This window comes from Filicampus tigris, chromosome 12, assembly GCF_054856515.1.
Source record: "Filicampus tigris isolate MCC_2025a chromosome 12, RoL_Ftig_1.0, whole genome shotgun sequence".
Taxonomy (NCBI): Eukaryota; Metazoa; Chordata; class Actinopteri; order Syngnathiformes; family Syngnathidae; genus Filicampus; species Filicampus tigris.
Window position 1 is genome coordinate 24378153 of NC_141228.1, and position 19267 is coordinate 24397419.

Consider the following 19267-nt stretch of genomic DNA (forward strand, 5'->3'; position numbering starts at 1 on the left):
GAACGGACGGAGTGGACCGCGCCTTACCGGTCAGATGGGCTTCGCCTTTCCCACTGAGGCCGCCACTTTGGACGGAGGTGGATCGTGACAGCGGGGTGTGGCCAGTCGCAACGGGTACAAAGGCGGGGTCCAATTCTAGAATCAGTCGGTTCAGCCGCTCGATGGAGTCGTCCATGTCCACCGATAACGATGCAAAGTCTGCTTCTTGGGAAGACGACTGCAGATGAGCCTTTTGTCCAACTTTGCAAGCGTCGGCCTCCTCTACGCACGGACGCGGCTGCGCCGGTTCCGTGCCGCTGCGCCCTCCGCTCGGTGCTCGGGGAGCCGCGGCTGGGGATGGCTCCTCGTGCCATGTTTTGGCCCAGCTGTACTCTCCATTTGATGCCGACTTCTTTGGGGATTCGATTTCCTGTTGAATGTTACTCAAGTCGGCAAGGGCTAATACCGGCTCTTCTGGCAGATCGTCGGTGGAAATGGAGCAAATGGGACGCGGCCCGTCCGCTTGGTCATCCTCATCTTGCAATATATCCGTCTCCCATTGTCCATCCGTAGCTTGTCCCAAGCAGGCCTCATCCTTGCACGTGCCCTCGGTCGTTCTTTCAGTCATGACAAGTGACAAGTACTGCCGGCGTTCTTGGTGGTGTCTGCTGCTGCGAGTCCAGCCTCAGAGCCCAAGGCAAAGGCCTGGACCAGTGCTGGCAGATGCCTTCCGCTCACCGCAGCTCGAGAATGGAACTTCCTTCATCATCACTCCTCTTCCTCGCCCTGACAAATGAGCGTCGATCCGGGGCATGTGCTGAGCTGTGGAGACACAATAATTGCTTTCACTGCCATGTTGAAAGACAGACGGGCTTTTTATGTATGTGTGGAGGAGGATGGCGCATGCGCGCGTCACGCAAATAACATGCCTGTCACCGAAATCTGCCTGAGGTCAGACCCCGCTGATTGTGGACTGCTCACGCACACAGCAGTCGGTTACACTCACTCTTACTGAGAAACCTGAACAGACTCACACAATCGATGCACTTTTTCGCGGAAGTATGCTAGCAAGTCAAATAGCGCGCACGTTGTTTTGCTATCAATCTTTTAGCGCTTGAAGTTGATGTGCAAGAATACATCCAGTGCGTAGCAGGACTCGAAAGTCCAGAGAGGCAATACATTCCAGACACGCATGGTAAGCTCTCCCAGATGGGCCAACAGATCTCACGCACTTTGTGTCGATGTGCCCATACGCAGGCGAATAAGGCGGCACATTTCAAAAGGTTGATTTGAAACATCTGTTCCAGAGACACGTGTGATATTCATCCAATAGCAACAACAACAACAACAACAACTACAACAACAACAACAACAACAACAACAGAGAACTGCATAGCAAAGTGGCCAGCGTACCTGCAGTCAGGAGAAAACGTTCACTATTCTCCCTCACACTTGGTGACACAGAAAGTGAGGATGGCATGCAGGAAGGAAAAAGATGCAAGGACATGAACCAAAAGCCCAGACCGCAAAGGAGACGCAACCGTTGGGACAGGGTGCCCTCCCTCTCGTTGGCCTCTCGTGCGTTCGGACTGGCAGGCTAGGCAGTCACCGCAGGAAAACGAGAGCAGAAAACTTGCTCCCAAGGTGCTAAGATCCCACCCCCAGTCCCTCCTGTCTGTCCCCCCCCCACCCACCCATGTGCCTACTACGCTTCTCCCTTGCCTCCTCCGGCCGTGCCGATGAATCTCCGCCTTGAAAAGGGCCCGCTTAGCTGAGTGCCTTCCTCTGCTTCCCTCTTCCTCCCCCTGCATCCTGTCCCAGTTGACACAGGTACCCGCACACCAAGTATGCGCTTTTGTCACAGGGCTCCAGTGAGGTTAAGGGCTGATCATCCAGCCAGCATTTAAACGCCCTCACATACGAAAGCAGGTAGGCCTACAAAAAACACACACACACACACACAAAAGCTCATAGTGCAAACATTTCTGTCACCAATGAGAAAGCAGCATGTGCAAAGGCCTTGAGCTGCTCAAATATGGAGAAGGGAATGTAAACATGGGGGCGGGCTCTGAAGTGGCTCGTGTAGCGAAGGGGGAGGGGGAGGGACCAATTGCAACCAGCAACTTGAACCTGAAAGCACAAGAGGAGCGCCAATTTGGCAGATAGATAAGGGGAGAAGAAGCCAGACCGTACAAGTCGATAGGGAGAAGGCGGGCTCCCAGTTGGCAGAGAGGGGAAAGTAGAACCACCTGTGCTCCAAAACAACATTCTTGAAACGGCATCATGCTCACGTGGATCTGTGTGGGTCGCCAATTAACATGCATGGCAATGCGCGTTTGCACTCATGCGTGCGTTTCCAAGCCTTTGTTTGCATGCCGCGTTCTTCCGGCAGTGCTCCCCAATGGCTAAAAGCGAAATTGCATAGCAGGCCAGAGCGGATTTTGCAGGAGCACAAAACAGATGGAGCAGTTCGAGTCGTTGTTTCAGCTGGCAGTGTGTTTTTCACTCTTTGTGTTGAACAGCGATTCCATCGAAATGGAAACTTCAGACAAGCATAGCAAGGTTCTGGTCCGCCGGCCGTCTAGATGATTGCCATCATACAGCCACTGCCAAGGACGTCAAAGGCTTTTGTCAGCACAACAGTTGTTTACGGTCACGCTGTTGACAGCACAATTACACTACCCACAAAACCACGTACAGCAAAGGCTTATTAAGACAAAATAAGCGTCGAGTCCTATCAGCAGTGAGTAGCAGTCAAAGTTTCATTGACAAGCTGCAGATTTTGACCAATCTTTAGGAAGCTCGCAGTCACAAATAGACAAACAACCACTCGAACCTCTGGACGATTTAGAGTCTTCAAGCAAGCGTGCGTGTTTTGGAATGTGCAAGGAAACGGAAGTGCCTGGAGAAAACCCAGACAGCCACGGAGAGAACATGCAAACTCCGCACAGGAAGGCCGCAGCCTGGATCCGAGCCCTCCACCTCTGCGCTACGAAGCGGATGTGATAACCACTCGCCCACCGTGCAACAAACCGCATCGGACGACATTTCGGTAGAGGATCGTTTGCTCATACGGTGCCTGTCAAATGTTTGGAAACATCTTCGGATTCACGGTTTGAGCATGATATATTACTATTGTCTGAGCGTTATATATTATTATTAAAAACAGACGTGCGGCATTTGCGTGACGGTGCGCTTTGGTTGAGGTCGGCAGTGACAAGTTGTGGCCCACACTGCTTTTGTCAGGTTTGACGGCAGAGGGCTCAAGCACCTGGAAAGCTGTGTTGACAGCAGTGCAAACTTGCAAAAACACAAGAAATAACATACCATTAGACAGACGCAGCAGTACTATCGCAATAGAGCGGCTCACTGCCCCACAATTGCAAGCCGACCGACAGTTGTGACGCCAGAAAGTGAACTAACCTAACAAGGTCATAGCAAATGAAACTGCGCTCAAAGCACAATTGCAAAAAGGCTGCTCAGCTATTTACGGAATGCGTTGGCCAATTATTGTATTAATAGAAAATCATTCACAATGTCAAGTTACAATTTAATCTCGTTGGATGAATCAGAAAGTACAAGGTAGAATGATTCATTTCATACTGTCATCTTGTCCGATTATGACTTACAATTTTCCAAACACTGATTTCTTTCACTTGAATGATGACAAACTGGACTAGTACAGTTTGGTTGGGGGTGGGGTGTCCTTATTGTCAGGGAGGAGATATGAAGCCAACAGTGTCAACAATAGCACAATAAAATCTCTAGGTACCATAACCAATACAAACATAACATACAAAATGAAACCTGCTGTTGCGAAACGACCGGGCGACGAGCGGATTGCACAGACGCAAGAATCATCAAGCCGTTTTTTATGTCAAACTTCATGCCTGAACCTGAGACCAAAACAGAATTTTTTCATGAAAAGGAAAAGAAAGCTAGAGAGAGATACTTTGTTTACAGATAAATTGATAGCATGCACCGTACCATTTTAGTGAAGTCACGTACGTGTCTTTGATATGAATCTCGCCGGTCCAGAATCCAGAGTTCTAGTTAGGTCCAGTTTTAGACCACATTGCCTCTTATACCTAGGCAAAAGTTTAGCCCAATCATGCCTTGATCTACTACTGATCATTAATGCAAACACCAAATAACACCAGTTGATTCCTAGCGTATAATCCTGTTTGTTTTAAAACCAAACGACTGTAGTGCGAAAGGGTTGAGGCAGAAATACAGAACCTGTGCACAGGACCTGCTTTTAACCAGGCTGCAACGACAATTTGTCAAACGTGTGTCAAGTGTCATTTATGTGCCTTCCTGCCGAGAGACCGCCACGCTACAATACTGTAGCACAACAGTGTCCCCACCTGGGGATTTGTTGAATTTGATGAATGCTTAGTGACTCTATTTTACATTTTGACAAGTGGGAGGCGTGGAACGTACAGGTGGCACTTTCTTTCTAATGGGTGGAAGTGCACTGGACGCTAAACGATTGCGATCTTCAGCTTTAATTTTGAACAGTCTGATTGCTTATTTTGTCAACTTTCAATTTAATTGAGGATGTTTTTGTAGATATGTCATATAATACATAAATAACATAAATCTAACAAAATTCGACGAGTGTAACGGTTAAGGTAGGGCGTGTATAGCACCTACGGCAAAGCTGAATGTAAGGTGCTGCTGCTGCTGCTGCTGCTGCTGCTGCTATATTGGCATGAATAGCGGAGACGCACATCGGTTAATCAATAACAGCATTAGTACTTAGTTGAAACAATCGGCGGAATGTGGACTATGGCTGGTTGCAACCTGCAGGTTGGAAATGCCTCCACTGGGAAAGTCACAGTATAGAGAACGAGACTTTGTAGAATAAGTTCAGATACATCTGAAGTCAAATTTCACCGGACACATCTGGACAACGTGGGAGGAATTCACATACAGTTTACCTAAGTGGAACAACCCAGTGCAAATTCCTTCATTACGGATATGTTTTAAATCGTGAAACTCGTCAAGTCGATGGGGAGGCAAGACAATTAAGGCAGCTTTATTTCTATAACACATTTCACACACACACACACACACACGCACACACACGGCAACTCAATTTGCTTCACACAAGCAAGGAAACAACACTTACAAGCGTTTACAAACACAACAAGCAAAGCAGAGAGGAATCGACAAACTAAAAGAATAAAGACATTAATAGGAAAGATTAAAAATGTTTAAAAGTAAAATAAAGAAATGGGAGCGGGTTCAATACCGGTAACTGAAAGAAAAAAAACTTCATCAAGGTCACGGAGGAAAAGTGCGAAGTTTTTAGCCTCGATTTAAAAGCATTTACACTCGGGGCTGACTTGACTTGTGTTGGCAGCTTCTTCCATTTGTGCGCGCCGTTCCAGCTAAATGCAGCTTCGCCGTGTTTACTTTGACCTCTGCGGTTTCAAGGCAACATCCAAGGAAGCTGTCGTCCTCCCTTGTTGGGTTGACCGCATGGGCAACTTTCCGAGCCTTTGTGCGACCCTGAACGCACCATAGTTCATATTCAATGAGACCCGCCCTACCCGACTGAGTGCCGACCGTCCCTCATCCGTGGCGTGCGTCGGACAAGCGAGGAATCGCCCTCTCCCGCTGGCTTCCATGGCGACGGACTAGAACCGCGTTTGAACACCTCCAACCGGCCGGTTAGCTAACGCTCACTTCCCACAATGGGATGATGTGGCCAATCAACGATTTGGAAGAACTACGCAGCGGCATCACTTTAGCATGCCAGGCGAACGCGGAGAGCTAAAGGTTTGAGGCTAGCGTCGGCTAACCTAGCCTCGGCTAGCTCCGGCTGGCTAGCCTCGCCTCCCTCCACCTGCAGGCTGTTGTTGCGAACTGAGCTGTTGCAACGGGGATGGAACGTGTGAAGGAACACGAGTGTGGCGCTCTTTCAACTTCGCAAACACCTCAGTGGACGCCAGAGTCGAGTCATGACGGCGCTCGCGCCAAATCGAGCGGATTTGGGAAGCGACCATCCGTCGGGGAAGACGAGCCTGCAGGCGCCGAGGCAAAGCTCTTAGGCAGGGGACTCGCGGCCACCTCCCTTCTTCAGATCGCAATCAGGAATGGCATCTACCAAAGCCAAGTGGCTAACGCTATCGGCGGCGCGGCCAAGAGCGTCAACGTGCCCTCGGCGAACATGTACGGCCCTGTCAACAACAGCAGCAGCACTTCGAGCAACTCGTTGCTGAGCAAGAGACGCCAGCGCCACAAGAGGAATCTGTCGCTGGGCTGCCCGCCGACCAGCTGCTCTCCCGGCGCGGCTTCGGCCGAGGCGGCCAGTGTCGCCCCTTCAGCCTCCCCGCTGAGCACCCTGAGTCTGGATCGCAAAACCTTCCTCAGGCAGAAGCGGTCGAAGCAGCTTCTGGCGTCCGACAAGGCATGGGTGGCATCGGACCTTCAACGGGGCTGCATTCACGTCCACGACTGGCTCACGCCCTCCTACCCGCGCCCGGTGCTTTGCACAGTGGACACCGTGGCCGCACAAGTGGTGAGCAAGCTGCAAGCAAGTAAGGCCGAGGGTGTCTTGAGAGTCACTCGCGAAACGACTGCGACCGTTAATGCTTGCAAGGATATGAATGAACCGATTGATGTCATGCGTAATGGTGGGTCGGATGCCAAAGACATGAAGACAAAAGCAAACGAGGCTCATCAGCTGTTCAACAGCCAGACAAAAGAGTGTCGCTTTGACTCGAACCTCTTTTCAGATGACAAAATTGCAAGTAACTCTTCGTCGGAGGTTTGCCTGAATGACATGGGCGCGGATGCCAACTTGAGCGCGGCCGACTGTCGCGGCGTGTGCTCCGGGTCCGATTTGGAGACGAGTACTTGTGAGGAGGTCAGCCTCGGAGGACCCCAAAGTACACCGCAGCAGGACTCGCTGAGTGAAGGCGCAGCTTTGGCGACGGACTCATCAGCACCGAGCCCAAACTGTGACAGCGCCGCAGAGGGAGCCGACCCGTTTGAGAGCTCCTCCGATGAGACGGAGCTCACCTCCTCTCCGACGCCTTCCGTCAGCAACTCTGCCGCAGACCCGCCCTCAACCGCAGATCTGACAAATGCTCCGAAGCAGTCGATAAGCACGCCGGGAGATGCCAGCGGGCCTGTCGCCGGCGACCGCAACGAGTCACCTCAACTGCCGAAACCCGCCTGCAAGCGCGGCAGCGGCTCTCAGACTCGGCCCCTGAGCAAGCGAGCCTCGGCGCGGCCCGACCCGGAGATGAACCGGCCGCAGCCGGTCAACACCGGCCCGACTCCGTCTCTCTTTGTCCAGCTGCACGGTGGAATTGTGCGACGTCTGCGAGATGACGAGAGGCCTCTGCAAATCTTAAACGAGTACCTCACCGACCTGGGCTTTGAAGACCCGTGCAGGGTGCAGGAGGAGGGACTGAATCCAGCCATTGGCAGCCTTATTCGCTTCTACTTTGGTGAGTACTGAGGGGGGGGGGGGGGAGCACAAATCATTACCTGCTGATTTGCGCTGGATCTCCGAAATGAACATTTATTTTTCTGGGTTTATTTTGCTCACCTCACTTCATATGTACACTTGCTGGTCTCAGCTGTCACTTGGTGTGCTTGCTGCTGTGCTGGTTCATGCCGTCTTCCATGAGGTCTGTTGTTGGTTAAGCGTCTGTGTAGTGCTTTTCTCTGTGTGTGGAGATGCATCAGGTGTGCGCCCCCTCGACACGAAATGACAGGTTTATCGTGCTTTGCTTTCACTCCTCCTTGTTGTTGTCCGGGAGAATGAGCCCGTTTTGTTGCTGAGCAAAGAAAAGATGATGGTATCGTGGTCTCTTCTGTGGTTAGCACAACTGGTTTTCGCCCCATTTTTACACCCTCAACAAAGACACTAAGTCCCTCATGGTGTGATGACGGCGGACAGTACGTCCCTTTTTTCCATCTTAATGTATTTTAAATGTCGTCGACAATGTCACTCTCAAGCTTTTCAAAATGGAACTGGAACAACATCGACGGCTGTCATATTGCACACCGTGTAGTCGAACAATGCAAAAAGGAGGTTCAATTGAATTGAATATTTATTTAGATTTCCATTCCTGACTCTGTTTGGATTTACTCTCCTGTTGTAGTTGGCCTGAAACGGATTTACAAAAAAAATCTACACACCCCTGTTCGAATGTCACATTTTTGTGGATGGAACAAGAGACCGAGATAAATCATTTCACAAGCTTTTCCTCCTCTTATTGTGACCTATAGGATGTACAGCTCCAAAATAAATCTTTTGAAAAAGCAAAAAAAAATGTTGTTGAACAAGCGTGCACATAATCTTCAAACCGCTCACTTGGTACGAAAAGACGAGACATATTTCGACTCTCTATACTACTGAAACATTTGAGTCAGTGCGATAATCGGCAAGGCGCGTTCTAAAGTTTGGGTAGTTGGTATGGGCGAGTACTCAAACGGCAGTACTTGGACGTGTGTGTGTGGCTGGAAAAAGTAGCTTCCCTGCATGCCCGCAAGTCAACGTCAACCTTGCTCCCTCTGCAGGAAAGCCTCGGAGCGTGGGAGGTTGGGAGCGTGTGCAGCTTTCCGGGGTGTTCAACGTGCGCAAAGGGAAGCTGGTGCTGCCCGTCAACCGCTGGTCCAAACGGCAGGTCACTCTGAGTGGAACCTGCCTGATCGTGTCCTCTGTCAAACACGCCCACACCGGCAAGATCCACGTCCTCCCTCTCGTCGGAGGCAAGGTACGCCATTCGTCATCGGCGCCCGATCCCAACATTGCTTTCCCTCTTCACATTCATCGAGAGTCGCCTCCGTCTTCCTGTTGTGCTGCGCTCAATTCTGTCATATTTCCAAAACACAAATTCTCAGCTAAACTAATCTCAAGACACTTTCTTTTTTTTTCTTTTCAATTGGAGAAGAAGTTTACACAGGACCACACACGTTTTGTGCTGGTGCACCAACACAAAAGGTGTTGGGCGCACCAGCAGAAGCGGGTCCAAAAAGCGATTGTCGAGCCCCGAGTGTGCGGCGTGGCCAGTTGGCTTGCGACGGCAGAAGAGCGGCGTAAAGAGCCATGAAAACGACTGCGCTTCGCATCGGTGACCCATATGAATCGGCGCCGTGATTGGCGGAACGGTTCCAAACATCTCGTTGAAAAGGGAATCGCATTTGTCAGGAATCTCCTCAACGATGCGCTCGTGCCTTTGAAAGCAGACGGTCAGGGCCACTGTTGCCGATTGCAGGTGGAGGAGGTGAAGAGGCACAGCCACTGTTTGGCGCTGAGCTCCGCCGGTGCCCAGAGTCGCACGTACTACATCAGCTACGACTCGTACGCCGAGCGCCTCCGCTGGCACAGAACCGCCTCCAAGGTGCGCCAGGCTCCGCCTTCTCAAACGCCTGCGCGCGTTTGTTGGGGGCTGCCTTCTTTTCCGCCTTCAAAGCAATGTTGCTTGCAAAAGATCTATCAAGACAACTCTGACCCGGCCCCCTTGTTCTTGTGCCCGTCCTCGGCTAAGTCAGATCGCGTCCCAGAGGGTGAACTCGGTCGACCTGTCGTGCTGCAGTCTGGAGGAATTGCCCGCTCAGCTGTTTCACAGTCAGGACCTCACGCATCTCGAGCTGAAAAACAACTTCATGTCCTTGCACAAAGGCATTCCGGCACTTACCAGGTGACTTTCCACTTGATCGGTTGTTTTTTTTTTTTTTGTTTGTTTGTTTGTTTGTTTTTTTTTGTCCTTCTTTGTGGTCCCTTCCTCTTGGATGTTGAATGTCCGTGAATTCTTTGGCGTGTGCTTTGCTCTTCACTGTGGGTGGTCAGCTGCGAGTAACTTCCAAACGGCCTACGTCAGGCTTGGCGGTTGCAATTCTCGACATTCGGCAATGGCACGAGGTCCCTCCCGGTTTTTATGGTCACATTTGTGTCCCTCAGCAACTTTTTCTGCATTCCGTCCTGTCACGTCCCCAAAAGTAACACGCGGCGCATCACCCGAGGCGATTGACGATAGCACTGCGGCATTATGTCGTCCTCGTTGCAGGTTTTGTAAACTGACAAGCTTGAGTTTGTCAAATAATGCGCTGTCTGCGTTCCCACTGGCCTTATGTGAGCTCCCCTCGCTGACGGAGCTCCACTTGTCAGGAAATCGCCTCGCAGCCCTTCCTGTGCAAGTTGGAAGCATGCTCAAGTAAGTTGACTTGCACTCTCACTCCTCTTCTTCACTTTGAGCTCAGCTTTCTGCAAAATTCCGCGCTCGTTGGCAGTTTTGGACATTGCTGCGATCGATAAGCGTCGTCAGACTTCTGAGTGCACTGCGGTTGTGTTCAGGGCCACGCTTTGTTTTCAGTTCACGTTTATCTGTAGATCGGTACATTTAAAAGACGTTTTTCTGTCCAAGCACGGTGCACAATGTAGACGTTTGCAGAGAGATGGGTTTTTTTTTGCAGCCTGCAGACACTTGTTCTGGATGCCAACCGCCTGACTTCTTTGCCCGCTGAGCTGGGCTCATTGGAGGCGTTGCTCTACCTGGGCTTGTCTTTCAACCGTTTCACTTGCATCCCCCCTGTCCTGGAGAAGATAACGGGCATGGAGAGACTGTGTCTGGCAGGAAACCAAATGGCTGCGGTGCACATGGCCGGCCTGCAGTGCTTGTCCACCCGCCACGTCGATCTCAGGTAAAGGACGGCGGCTTGATCATTGGCTGTTTGACGACCTGCGTTTGCCTTCTTGTGTCGGCGGGGTGTGTTCGTTATTTTCTCTTATTTTGTTGATCCATTTTTTATTTCGACCTGTTTTGGGACCCGGTGGCCTAACATGGGATTCATGCTTCGCGCCGTGTCATGTGGAAATGTGAGAATGAAATTCCTTAAATCAACCATGTCTGACTACGACTTCTGACACTTGTACAAGGCCACCGGCAGTAAAAATGGATGCCTTTCCAATTGAAATGTGCGCGCGCAATCGGGGCCCGCTTTGTTGAGCTGTTGTGTCTGCTGTATTTCCAGGTAGTCAACTAGCGGCTCATTTCTCTCCGTTTATGTATCTGTCGGTTATCGTACAGGCTGAACCGGCTTCAAAGTGTGACGGTGGGAGACGTGAAGCAGCTGGAGCACATTGTGCAGCTGGACCTCAGGGATACTGGTCTACAGGAGCTGGATGTCAGACCTCTGTGTCAGCTGGAGGTTCTCTACTGTGACCGAAACAGACTCTCGCTCCTCCGAGTCAGCGGCCACACCCTCAAGAGCCTGCACGCTGCACACAACGGTACCGTGCATCAGCAAAGGATTCAAGTATCCACTTTTTGTCACGGCCTTAGTCCAGATTGGATCATGTATTCTTGGGGGGGGGGGGGGGGGGGGGGGTTCCCCTGAAAAGTTAGAAACGCAACACTCCATAATGACATTTTCTTTGCAAACGTATTAAGAATAATAAAAAAAAAAGAAATGACGTGCACACTAGTGCTCACAGCTTTGCGCCCTGTTTCTGCTGATCATCGTACAGCTTAATTGGAGCCCGCCTGTGGTCAATTCGAGCCACGAAGCCGTTGTTTTTTTCCAGTGCCGATACCAGCGCCACCCTTGTGAGGAAAAGCGGTATAGATAATGGATGGACGGATACCAGTGCCCGTTATTCGTAGTCGAGGAGGCCGCTAACCTCTATCTACAGTTGCTATTTGTATGCGGTAAATCGAAAAATATGATCTTATCTCAACATTTTGAAAACTACAAAGGCCGAGACTTCATTTAATGCCTTTAAGCATGTTCGTTAAACAGCTTTTCACTTGTTCAAGATTGTTTTCTTTTTACCTTAGACCACAGACATCTTGGTTTTCAAATTCAAACGAAAAGTGCCGAGCGCTGCCAGGCACAGCGGCATGTCCTAGAAAGTTCCCTGAAAACTCCAACAAATAATGTTTTCCAAAAGTTCAGCAGAAGTGAAATGCCAGTGTTCACTTAGCCTTAAGTGCAAACAAAACCAAAGTGCCGAGAGGTCTCAGGCTCTGCAGCATCTCTTAGAAAGTTCACCAATTGAGAGGAATAGGTACTATTCCCCTGAGGTTAAGCCAATTTTGAGATGATTGGCCAGCAGATTAAAAAAAGCAAAAATAGGCCGTCAATGCCAATAGGCGTCCAAATGTCAAATGTCAGCGCCGATAATCGGCCCTGATGAAAATGATAACAAGTTATGTACGTGCGATTCTATCCCTCAACCCCCAAAATCTTTCACTCTCTGTAGTTGTCCAAAGCAAGTCTCTTCACTTCCTGATCTGAAGTAATCAATGTTGTGTTTGTGATTACAGAGCTGAAGGAATTGGAAGTGCAGCCTGTCCCCGGGAATCTGACGGTTCTGGATTTGTCCTGGTACTAAGATTCACGGCACAACAACATAAGCCCCGTTTGCAGCGTCGACTCGCACGTGAACGTGTGCTCGTTTGTAGCCGAGTGTTGACTGCTTTCCGTTTTCCAAAAGGAACAAGCTCGGCGTTGTCCCTGAATGGGTGTGTGAAAGCAGCAGACTGGAACTTTTGGACATCAACCATAATTCTGTTACTGAGCTGCCCCTACGGTGAGTATTACACACACACACACGTTTAAATGCACCAATAAAATGTGAACCTGCCCGTAGCAGTACATCAGCAGAAGCGTCTGAACGGCTAATTGCGGGCCGGGCAAATGATTCCCCAAGTGGGACAAAAGCAAGAGCAGCGCTCGCCGCTCGCCGCTCGCCGCTCGCATTTCTGGTCACGGTCTCACCTGAGGGGAACGCCATGACTGAAATGATTTCAAAGTACCTAACTCTGCACGTGGAATCGTTTAGCTAACAATCGCCACCTTTTTTCTTTTGTTTGCGATGTGCAGCGCACCAAGAGACTGAGCTTGATGCGTTTGTGTATCCTAGCTTGCTGTCCAACGGCAACGTCAGAAAGCTGCTCGCAGGCTGGAATGCTCTCAACCAGCTGGGCGAGGGCCTGGAGGAGTCACAGCTGGAAATGTTGGACCTGCAGCACAATCATCTAAAGGAGCTTCCCAACAACCTCTTCATCAAAGCCCCAAAGTAAATATGTACAAGTGTGTCTCCTCCCTTTGTGCTTGTTCCCTCCCTTCTACACTGATGTTTTCTGGCTTTTGCTGCAGCTTGCGCTATCTTAACGCGTCGGCCAATAAGCTGGAGAGCCTCCCTGCTGCCAGCCTATCGGAGGACACGCTGAGCAGCCTGGAGGAGCTCTACGTGACCAACAACTGCTTGACGGACAAATGTGTCCCTCACCTGACGGGACATGGTCACCTCAGAGTTCTTCACCTCTCTTACAACCAGCTGCAGACCTTCTCTGCCAGGTCCAAAATGCAAAACAAAACAAAAAAAGAATCTGTGGCCCAAATAGTTTCGTTTTTTTGTTTTTTTTTTTGTTTGGAGCAGTACAAAACTGTCATAGTAGCTTGCTAGCTAACCAGAGTTCGAACTGTCTCTATATATTTACGATGGAAGAGCTTTGTGTCCCACTGTAGCAAACTGGCCCAACTGGAGCATCTGGAGGAGCTGGACCTGAGTGGCAACAGACTGAGGAGTGTGCCCACAACTATCTTGAACTGTCAGCGCCTGCGAACGCTGGCCGCACATTCCAACTGTATCAACGCCTTCCCGCAGGTGCTGCAGCTTCCTGAGATCAAGGTTGGTGGTCACCATGCCGACTCGGCAAGCGTCAATTGCGCCTGCCATCGGTGGCGACAATGCGGCCAAACTGCGCTGAAGTGCGCGTGCGGGTCCCTGCGACTCGTTTTCGTGAGTGGTCGTCCGCAAGTTTTGCTGCGCTTCAAAACCAATCAACGATGCAAATGAGCTTTCCCCAAAAAGCTCGGGGTACTAAACAAGGCCGAGCCGAGGACCGCGTATCATGAATGACACAGCGCATATTGGAGCGGCTTGTCCAAGAGGAAACAAGCGCGAGGGTCCGGCCTCCCGCTAATTACGACCACTTGATTGATCGGAATGAGGACTTGAAGGACTTGAGTTGATTTCTTTCTTTTATGCCAGCAAAAAACGTCAGGGACTGCTGAGCTAGAGCACAGTCGACGCCGCCCCTTTTGTATCGGTGGACCTCCAAAGTTGCAGTCAGTCGTAAGGCCGGTAGTCTGATCAAATGATTTTGAGGAAATGTATTTCATACGGACTAAAAAAAAAAAAAGCACGCTATCCTTCAAACAAAGTGTGAGTCCTTTGCGCACACCCCGGCCAGAAATGACAGCGCTCTCTCTATAAGGCCTTTTCAAATCGAAGTGTGCTTTTATCTTTTATTTGATCCACACTTGTCAGAAGCGGCAGAATCCCGGCCCTAAATTGCCAACACTATCGGCTCCAGTTTCTGTCAGCTAAGCAACTACACGACTCTACTTTCAGACACGCAATTAATAATGACTATCGATCCTCCCCTAAGATCGCCAGCCCGATAGCTGACCAAAGCAAAGTCGACTTTCGGGACCTTATTCATGCCAAGAGCCGACTGCGCCTAACCGCGTCTTTGCGCTCACCGTCAGTGCGTCGACCTCAGCTGCAACGAGCTTACCGAGATGGCGCTGCCAGAGGCGCTACCCCCGAAACTTCTGGAGCTGGACCTCAAAGGGAATCCCCGCCTCAACCTGGACCACAAAAGCTTGGAGCTTCTCAAGTAAGAACCTTCCCAATACACCCCAAAAAAAAACAAAAACAGAAGACTAGTTAGTACTCGAGCGTTATTCTAGAGTTATTCAAAGCCATAGACTGACCTGACCTGACCTGACATGACATGACTTTGGCTCGGTGGCCGCGTCCTCGTTGTGTTGCGTGCAGTAATATCCGATGTCTACGGGTGGATCCGTCCCCGTCTGCTCCCGGCGCCAGGGAGTGTCACGGAGCTCCTGCAGTCTGGAGCCACGGGTACACAGAAGCCTCCGGAGTCAAAAACAAGTGAGTCCTTTCCCGTCTGGCTTCAGCCACTGGCGAGCCTTTTTCTCTTTTCGCGCTCCGACGGATCTGAGGCCCGCCGCCGTGCGAGGCAAGATTAGATGCCGACCAGCTCTTCCGTCGTGGATTGAGTTTTGCTTTTTGGTTTACGTCAGGTTGTGCGTGGCCGCGCTTGCCCTGGACACCTTCTGCGGAGTCCGCGAAGCCCTCTACGGGGTTTTTGATGGCGACGGCAATGTCGAGGTGCCTTACCTGCTGCAGTGCACCATGGGAGATGTGTTGGCAGAGGAGCTCCAAAGGGGCCCGGGCCAGGGAGACGACATGACGAACACTTTCCTCACCACGCAAAGGTAGACGGCCGACCGCTCCGGCAGGTCGCCCGGTTCCACTGAGCGCGACCCCCGTTAGTGTGCCGTGCTGCTCTCCCACAGGAAACTGGGCACGGCAGGCCAACGGATGGGCGGATCGGCAGCCTTATGCCACGTGAGACGCGAGCCTCCCGGGGAGCGCGGCGGCTGCCGCTTCAGCCTGAAGGCGGCCAACGTCGGCAGATGCCAAGCCGTTTTGTGCCGAGACGGAAAAGCTATGCAACTGTCGGCCGTCCGCACCGTCAAAGACGAGCCGGAGCGCCGGAGAGTCCGACAACACGACGCCGTCGTCGCCGAGGTAGCGGTGAACCGTGGCGCTCTGGTTTACCGAGGCTTTTCTCTCTTACTCAACCCAGCTTTATTTCCGGCACGCATTAGTTTGCGCACGACGCTCCTTTGACTTTTTGACTATTACGTGGATCTCCCTCCATATTAACTTCCATGTAGTGTCAACACTAAATTGCGATGGAATCCAAACAAACCCCAAATCAGCCAAACTGATTCTGAACTGCAGCCGAGGAAGCACCTTTAACTTGGGCCTTCATTCTTCTCTTTGTGTAGGACAATAAAGTCAGCGGCGTAAGCGACTCCACCAGAATGATGGGATATTCCTTCCTGTGCCCGTCCGTTATCCCCCGGCCACACGTCTCCGCGGTGACGCTCACCCCCCAGGATGAGTTCTTTCTCCTGGGCAGCCGAGGCCTGTGGGACACGTTATCTCCCGGCGAAGCGGTGGAAGCGGTCAGGAATGTTCCCGACGCGCTGGCCGCCGCCAAGAAGCTGGTAACGCTGGCTCAGAGCTACGGCTGCTCCGACAGCCTCAGCGCCGTCGTGGTCCGGCTCAGTCTCACCCAGGACTGCTGCTGCTGCTGCTGCGGCTGCGGTTGCTGCGAGCCGCCGCCGCCTCCGCCTCCGCCTCACAGTCCAGGTTTGTGTGCGCGCGCGCAGGCTCACCCCTACTTGGGGAGCGGCGACATATCGCTCCCGCCGGCCTCCACGGGAACCGTTAGTGAGATGAGCAGCGAGTTGAGCGCGTCGGAAATGAGCAGCGAGGTGGGCTCCACCGTGTCGTCAGAAGAGCCGCCGCCCCAAGCCGAGCCGCCGCCCCAAGCCGAGCCGCCGCCCCAAGCCGAGCCGCCGACGTGCCCTACCAGCCTGCCGGGACGAACCGGCGCGCGGCCGCTCGCTTGCTTCCAGAGGCAGTTCTCCGGCGCGCTCTCCGACAACGGGCTCGACAGCGAGGACGAGGAGCCCATCCCGGGGGTCTTCTCCAACGGCAGCCGTGTGCGCGTTGAGGCCGACGTCCACAGCTTGGACGGCCGCGACCGCCCTCCGCCGCGTTCGCATTTGCACCCTAGCTCCGGTGTTCCTCGACCCGAGGCTTCCCGCCGCGAGCCTTCGGCTCCCCCCGTCACGCCGTCCTCCCCCTGCCTCGGCGGCGGCGGCGAGACCCCGTGGAGCGCTCCGGGCCGTCGGGCGCGAGCCAACGGTTCGGTGGCGTGCCACGGCAGGAGCCAGGACCTCATTGAGGAGGCGGCGGCTGCCCCGCTCAAGAAGCAAGGGGGGTACTTCAATGCGCCTGCTCAGCCAGACCCCGACGACCTGCTGATCATTCCACCGGAGCTGGAGGACGAAGTGCGACAGATCATCCGGCAGCAGCAGCGGCAGCCGCGGCATCCGCAGCAGATGGAGACTGGCGACCAGCAGGAGGCCACCTACCAGAAAGCTGCGGACCCTTTCATCACACCACTCTAACTTAGCAAATGCTTGCGTCTGCCAGTGTGTCGCTTTCTCATCCTGGAGTCCAGGCGAAGGTTACGCAATTCATTTGCACCGCTTCCTCAGAGGATTCAAGTTCTTATGGACCAGAGACTGTTCAAAAACAAACAACCCCCACCCTTTTTCTACTGATAACTTTGTTCCCAACAAAATGCAATGCAATTTTTGTAAGCCTTGTATTGATTTGACAGCAACTTCCATTTGCAGAAGCGTTATCGAGTAAATCGAGTCGAAATTTGACCAAAGTCAAAAATGGTCTTCACATTCTCTTCTATGCGCCCCCACCGGGTCGAAACACGGCATTCTGAGGAGTATTGCGCTTGTGGAAAATGAATGAAGCAGCGAAATCCACCCCTTTTGAAGCCATCTGAGGCGCCGGCCGCTTTGTCGCTCGCCGTGGACTGAAAATGACATTGTAGTGCCGTCGGGTAACGACCCATGGCGGCTTTTCTGGCTTTGGTCACGTGTCGTTGGCAATGCGATGTCATTTTTGGTCCAGAGCGAGCGGCAAAATGAGATGGACTTTGCTGCTTTGTTCCTATTCCACAAACGAAATATGACTCAAACCGCCGTGTTGAGAGAATCGTGGGGCCACATGGGACTTATTCGTGTCGAGAAAACGTTTGAGCGTTTCGGTTTTTGCTTTATGCTACGTTGAGAGCATGGCATTCTTTTGGGGATGCTCAAACTTGCTGTCCGTGGTGGCTTTTGGTCTCTCGTTTGACTGAGTTAGTAAAATGTTAACTAACTCCTAGGAGTTTAATACTTTCAAGTGACCTAGTCACCGATGCGTGCTAATGTTCTCTGAGAGAAAAGACATTCTATTTCAGAAGACTCCATGTTTGTGTTCTGAGGCTTGCTGCAGTGGTGCTGCGCGAACGTTGAATGTGAGGATCCTCCTCTTCGAACCAGCACATTGAATGTTATCGGAACTGTTACCTATTTCAACTGCACAAGAAGGATAGTTTTCCAAATAAATTGAAGTTTTCATATAACTCCCATGTGTTTCATAAATCTCGCTCATGAAAAGATGCAAAAACATTCAAACGCGAAGCTTACGTGGGTGGGGAAAAAAAAGATTCCTCATTGTTGTTTGAAGCGCAACTGAGCCACTGTCACGTGACTCACAAAAAGTGGTGCTTTTGACTGAATGCTCGAGTTGGCATCATCATCAAGTCGTAAGTCATACTAACAAAGTACAATAAATGTAGCCTGCAAATTCGGGGTTTCATTTCTAGGAAAGTGCATCGCAACAAATCAAGTCCATTTTTGACAAATCTTGCAAAAGACTAAACGTAATGTTGCTTAAATTGTCGCGTTGTTCCGCAAAAACACCGAGTTTGTTTTGTGAAAAGCTTACATTTACAACTTATGGAATGACTTGACTGCGCTGATTTTCTTTTCCTGTCATGTGGGTTGACTGAACAAAGTGTGATTGTGTAACAGCGCTGAGGTCATTCGTGGCTGGTACGGAGGCCGTCAAAGACGGCCGAGTGACCGCCGCTGCGGTGCCCTCTCGGGGTCTTTGAACAGATGGAAATTAAGTTTTCAACAATGCCTGCCAGTACTTATACAAAAAAAATAAAAACACAAAAACAGGTGGGCATTCCATCAGACTGTCCGCCCGTTTGGCTGACGGCCGATGAATGACTGGACGTTTTTTTTAGAAATGACATTGTCAATCGCCAGCCAATGGCGTCTGTCACCGACGCTCTGTCCGACTGACGACCCGTCACCGACGGACCGACGGACGCCCGTTTGCTGGCGATTGACAAATGACGGGACACTTTTCAAAAATGACACCACTACGTGACGGCCGACTGTCACGTCAGTATCCATCTGTGACGGACTGAATGACATAGCCCACCTCTGGGGAAAATAAAAAACCGACATGAGTCCAACGTGTCGCTTTGACGGTTTACTGTGGTTTTGACAAGCCCTGGTTTCAATAACAGATAATAGTGTCAATGAGCTCGTCTTGTCTTTAGTCTGAGGACTTGAGTAGACTTACTCAACAGACTTGAGTAGACCAGCCGCCCGTTTGAAGGTAACTGCATTCATTTAACCCTTTATTTCCCTCCTTCTCGGTGAGCAGAGAGGGGAGGGGTGAGCATGGGAAAGGAAGGGGAAGGGAGCAAGACGATAGAAACACTCTAACACCAGATGCCCTTTTGCTCTGTGTGTTGTCCTTCATTTTTTGAACGCGCCA

The 19267-nt window shown here is 51.4% G+C and overlaps 2 protein-coding genes across 7 annotated transcripts in view; one reads left to right on the top strand and one right to left on the bottom strand.

Moving 5' to 3' along the window:
* The window catches only part of tns3.2 (tensin 3, tandem duplicate 2), a 20639-nt gene extending 14796 nt beyond the window's left edge, over positions 1-5843 (bottom strand). For 2 of the 5 annotated variants that reach the window (XM_086046463.1, XM_086046467.1), the window contains exons 1-2: positions 1393-1636; positions 28-801 (exon numbers count right to left, since the gene is read on the bottom strand). In XM_086046463.1, coding sequence (XP_085902589.1) covers positions 28-607 — 580 coding nt within the window. In that variant the 5' untranslated portion in view covers positions 608-801; positions 1393-1636. Of the gene's footprint in view, positions 1-27; positions 802-1392; positions 1637-3966; positions 4172-5317; positions 5451-5537 lie in introns of those variants that run through there. The other 3 variants (XM_086046466.1, XM_086046465.1, XM_086046464.1) reach the window with 3 other exon arrangements.
* On the top strand, positions 5420-18053 carry LOC147139351 (PH domain leucine-rich repeat-containing protein phosphatase 1-like). 2 transcript variants are annotated; one of them, XM_086046461.1, is made up of 17 exons: positions 5420-7445; positions 8524-8720; positions 9222-9347; positions 9499-9647; positions 10014-10160; positions 10420-10647; positions 11034-11236; positions 12273-12333; positions 12443-12538; positions 12872-13027; positions 13108-13308; positions 13480-13642; positions 14506-14636; positions 14798-14914; positions 15067-15261; positions 15343-15577; positions 15841-18053. In XM_086046461.1, the coding sequence occupies exons 1-17, from the start codon at positions 5873-5875 to the stop codon at positions 17032-17034; spliced, it is 5172 nt and encodes a 1723-aa protein (XP_085902587.1). In that variant the 5' UTR covers positions 5420-5872; the 3' UTR covers positions 17035-18053. The 2 variants fall into 2 exon arrangements, with proteins under 2 accessions (XP_085902587.1, XP_085902588.1); XM_086046462.1 differs by lacking the exon at positions 10014-10160 and having other exon boundaries at positions 5421-7445.
* The last annotated feature ends 1214 nt before the right edge of the window (positions 18054-19267 follow it).

Excerpts from the sequence above, each read along its gene's own strand:
- LOC147139351 (XM_086046461.1), top strand. The coding sequence starts at position 5,873 with ATGGAACGTGTGAAGGAACACGAGTGTGGCGCTCTTTCAACTTCGCAA. Across the intron at positions 9,348-9,498 it reads GGCACAGAACCGCCTCCAAG|ATCGCGTCCCAGAGGGTGAA; the intron begins GTGCGCCAGGCT and ends CGGCTAAGTCAG. Across the intron at positions 14,915-15,066 it reads GCCTCCGGAGTCAAAAACAA|GTTGTGCGTGGCCGCGCTTG; the intron begins GTGAGTCCTTTC and ends GGTTTACGTCAG.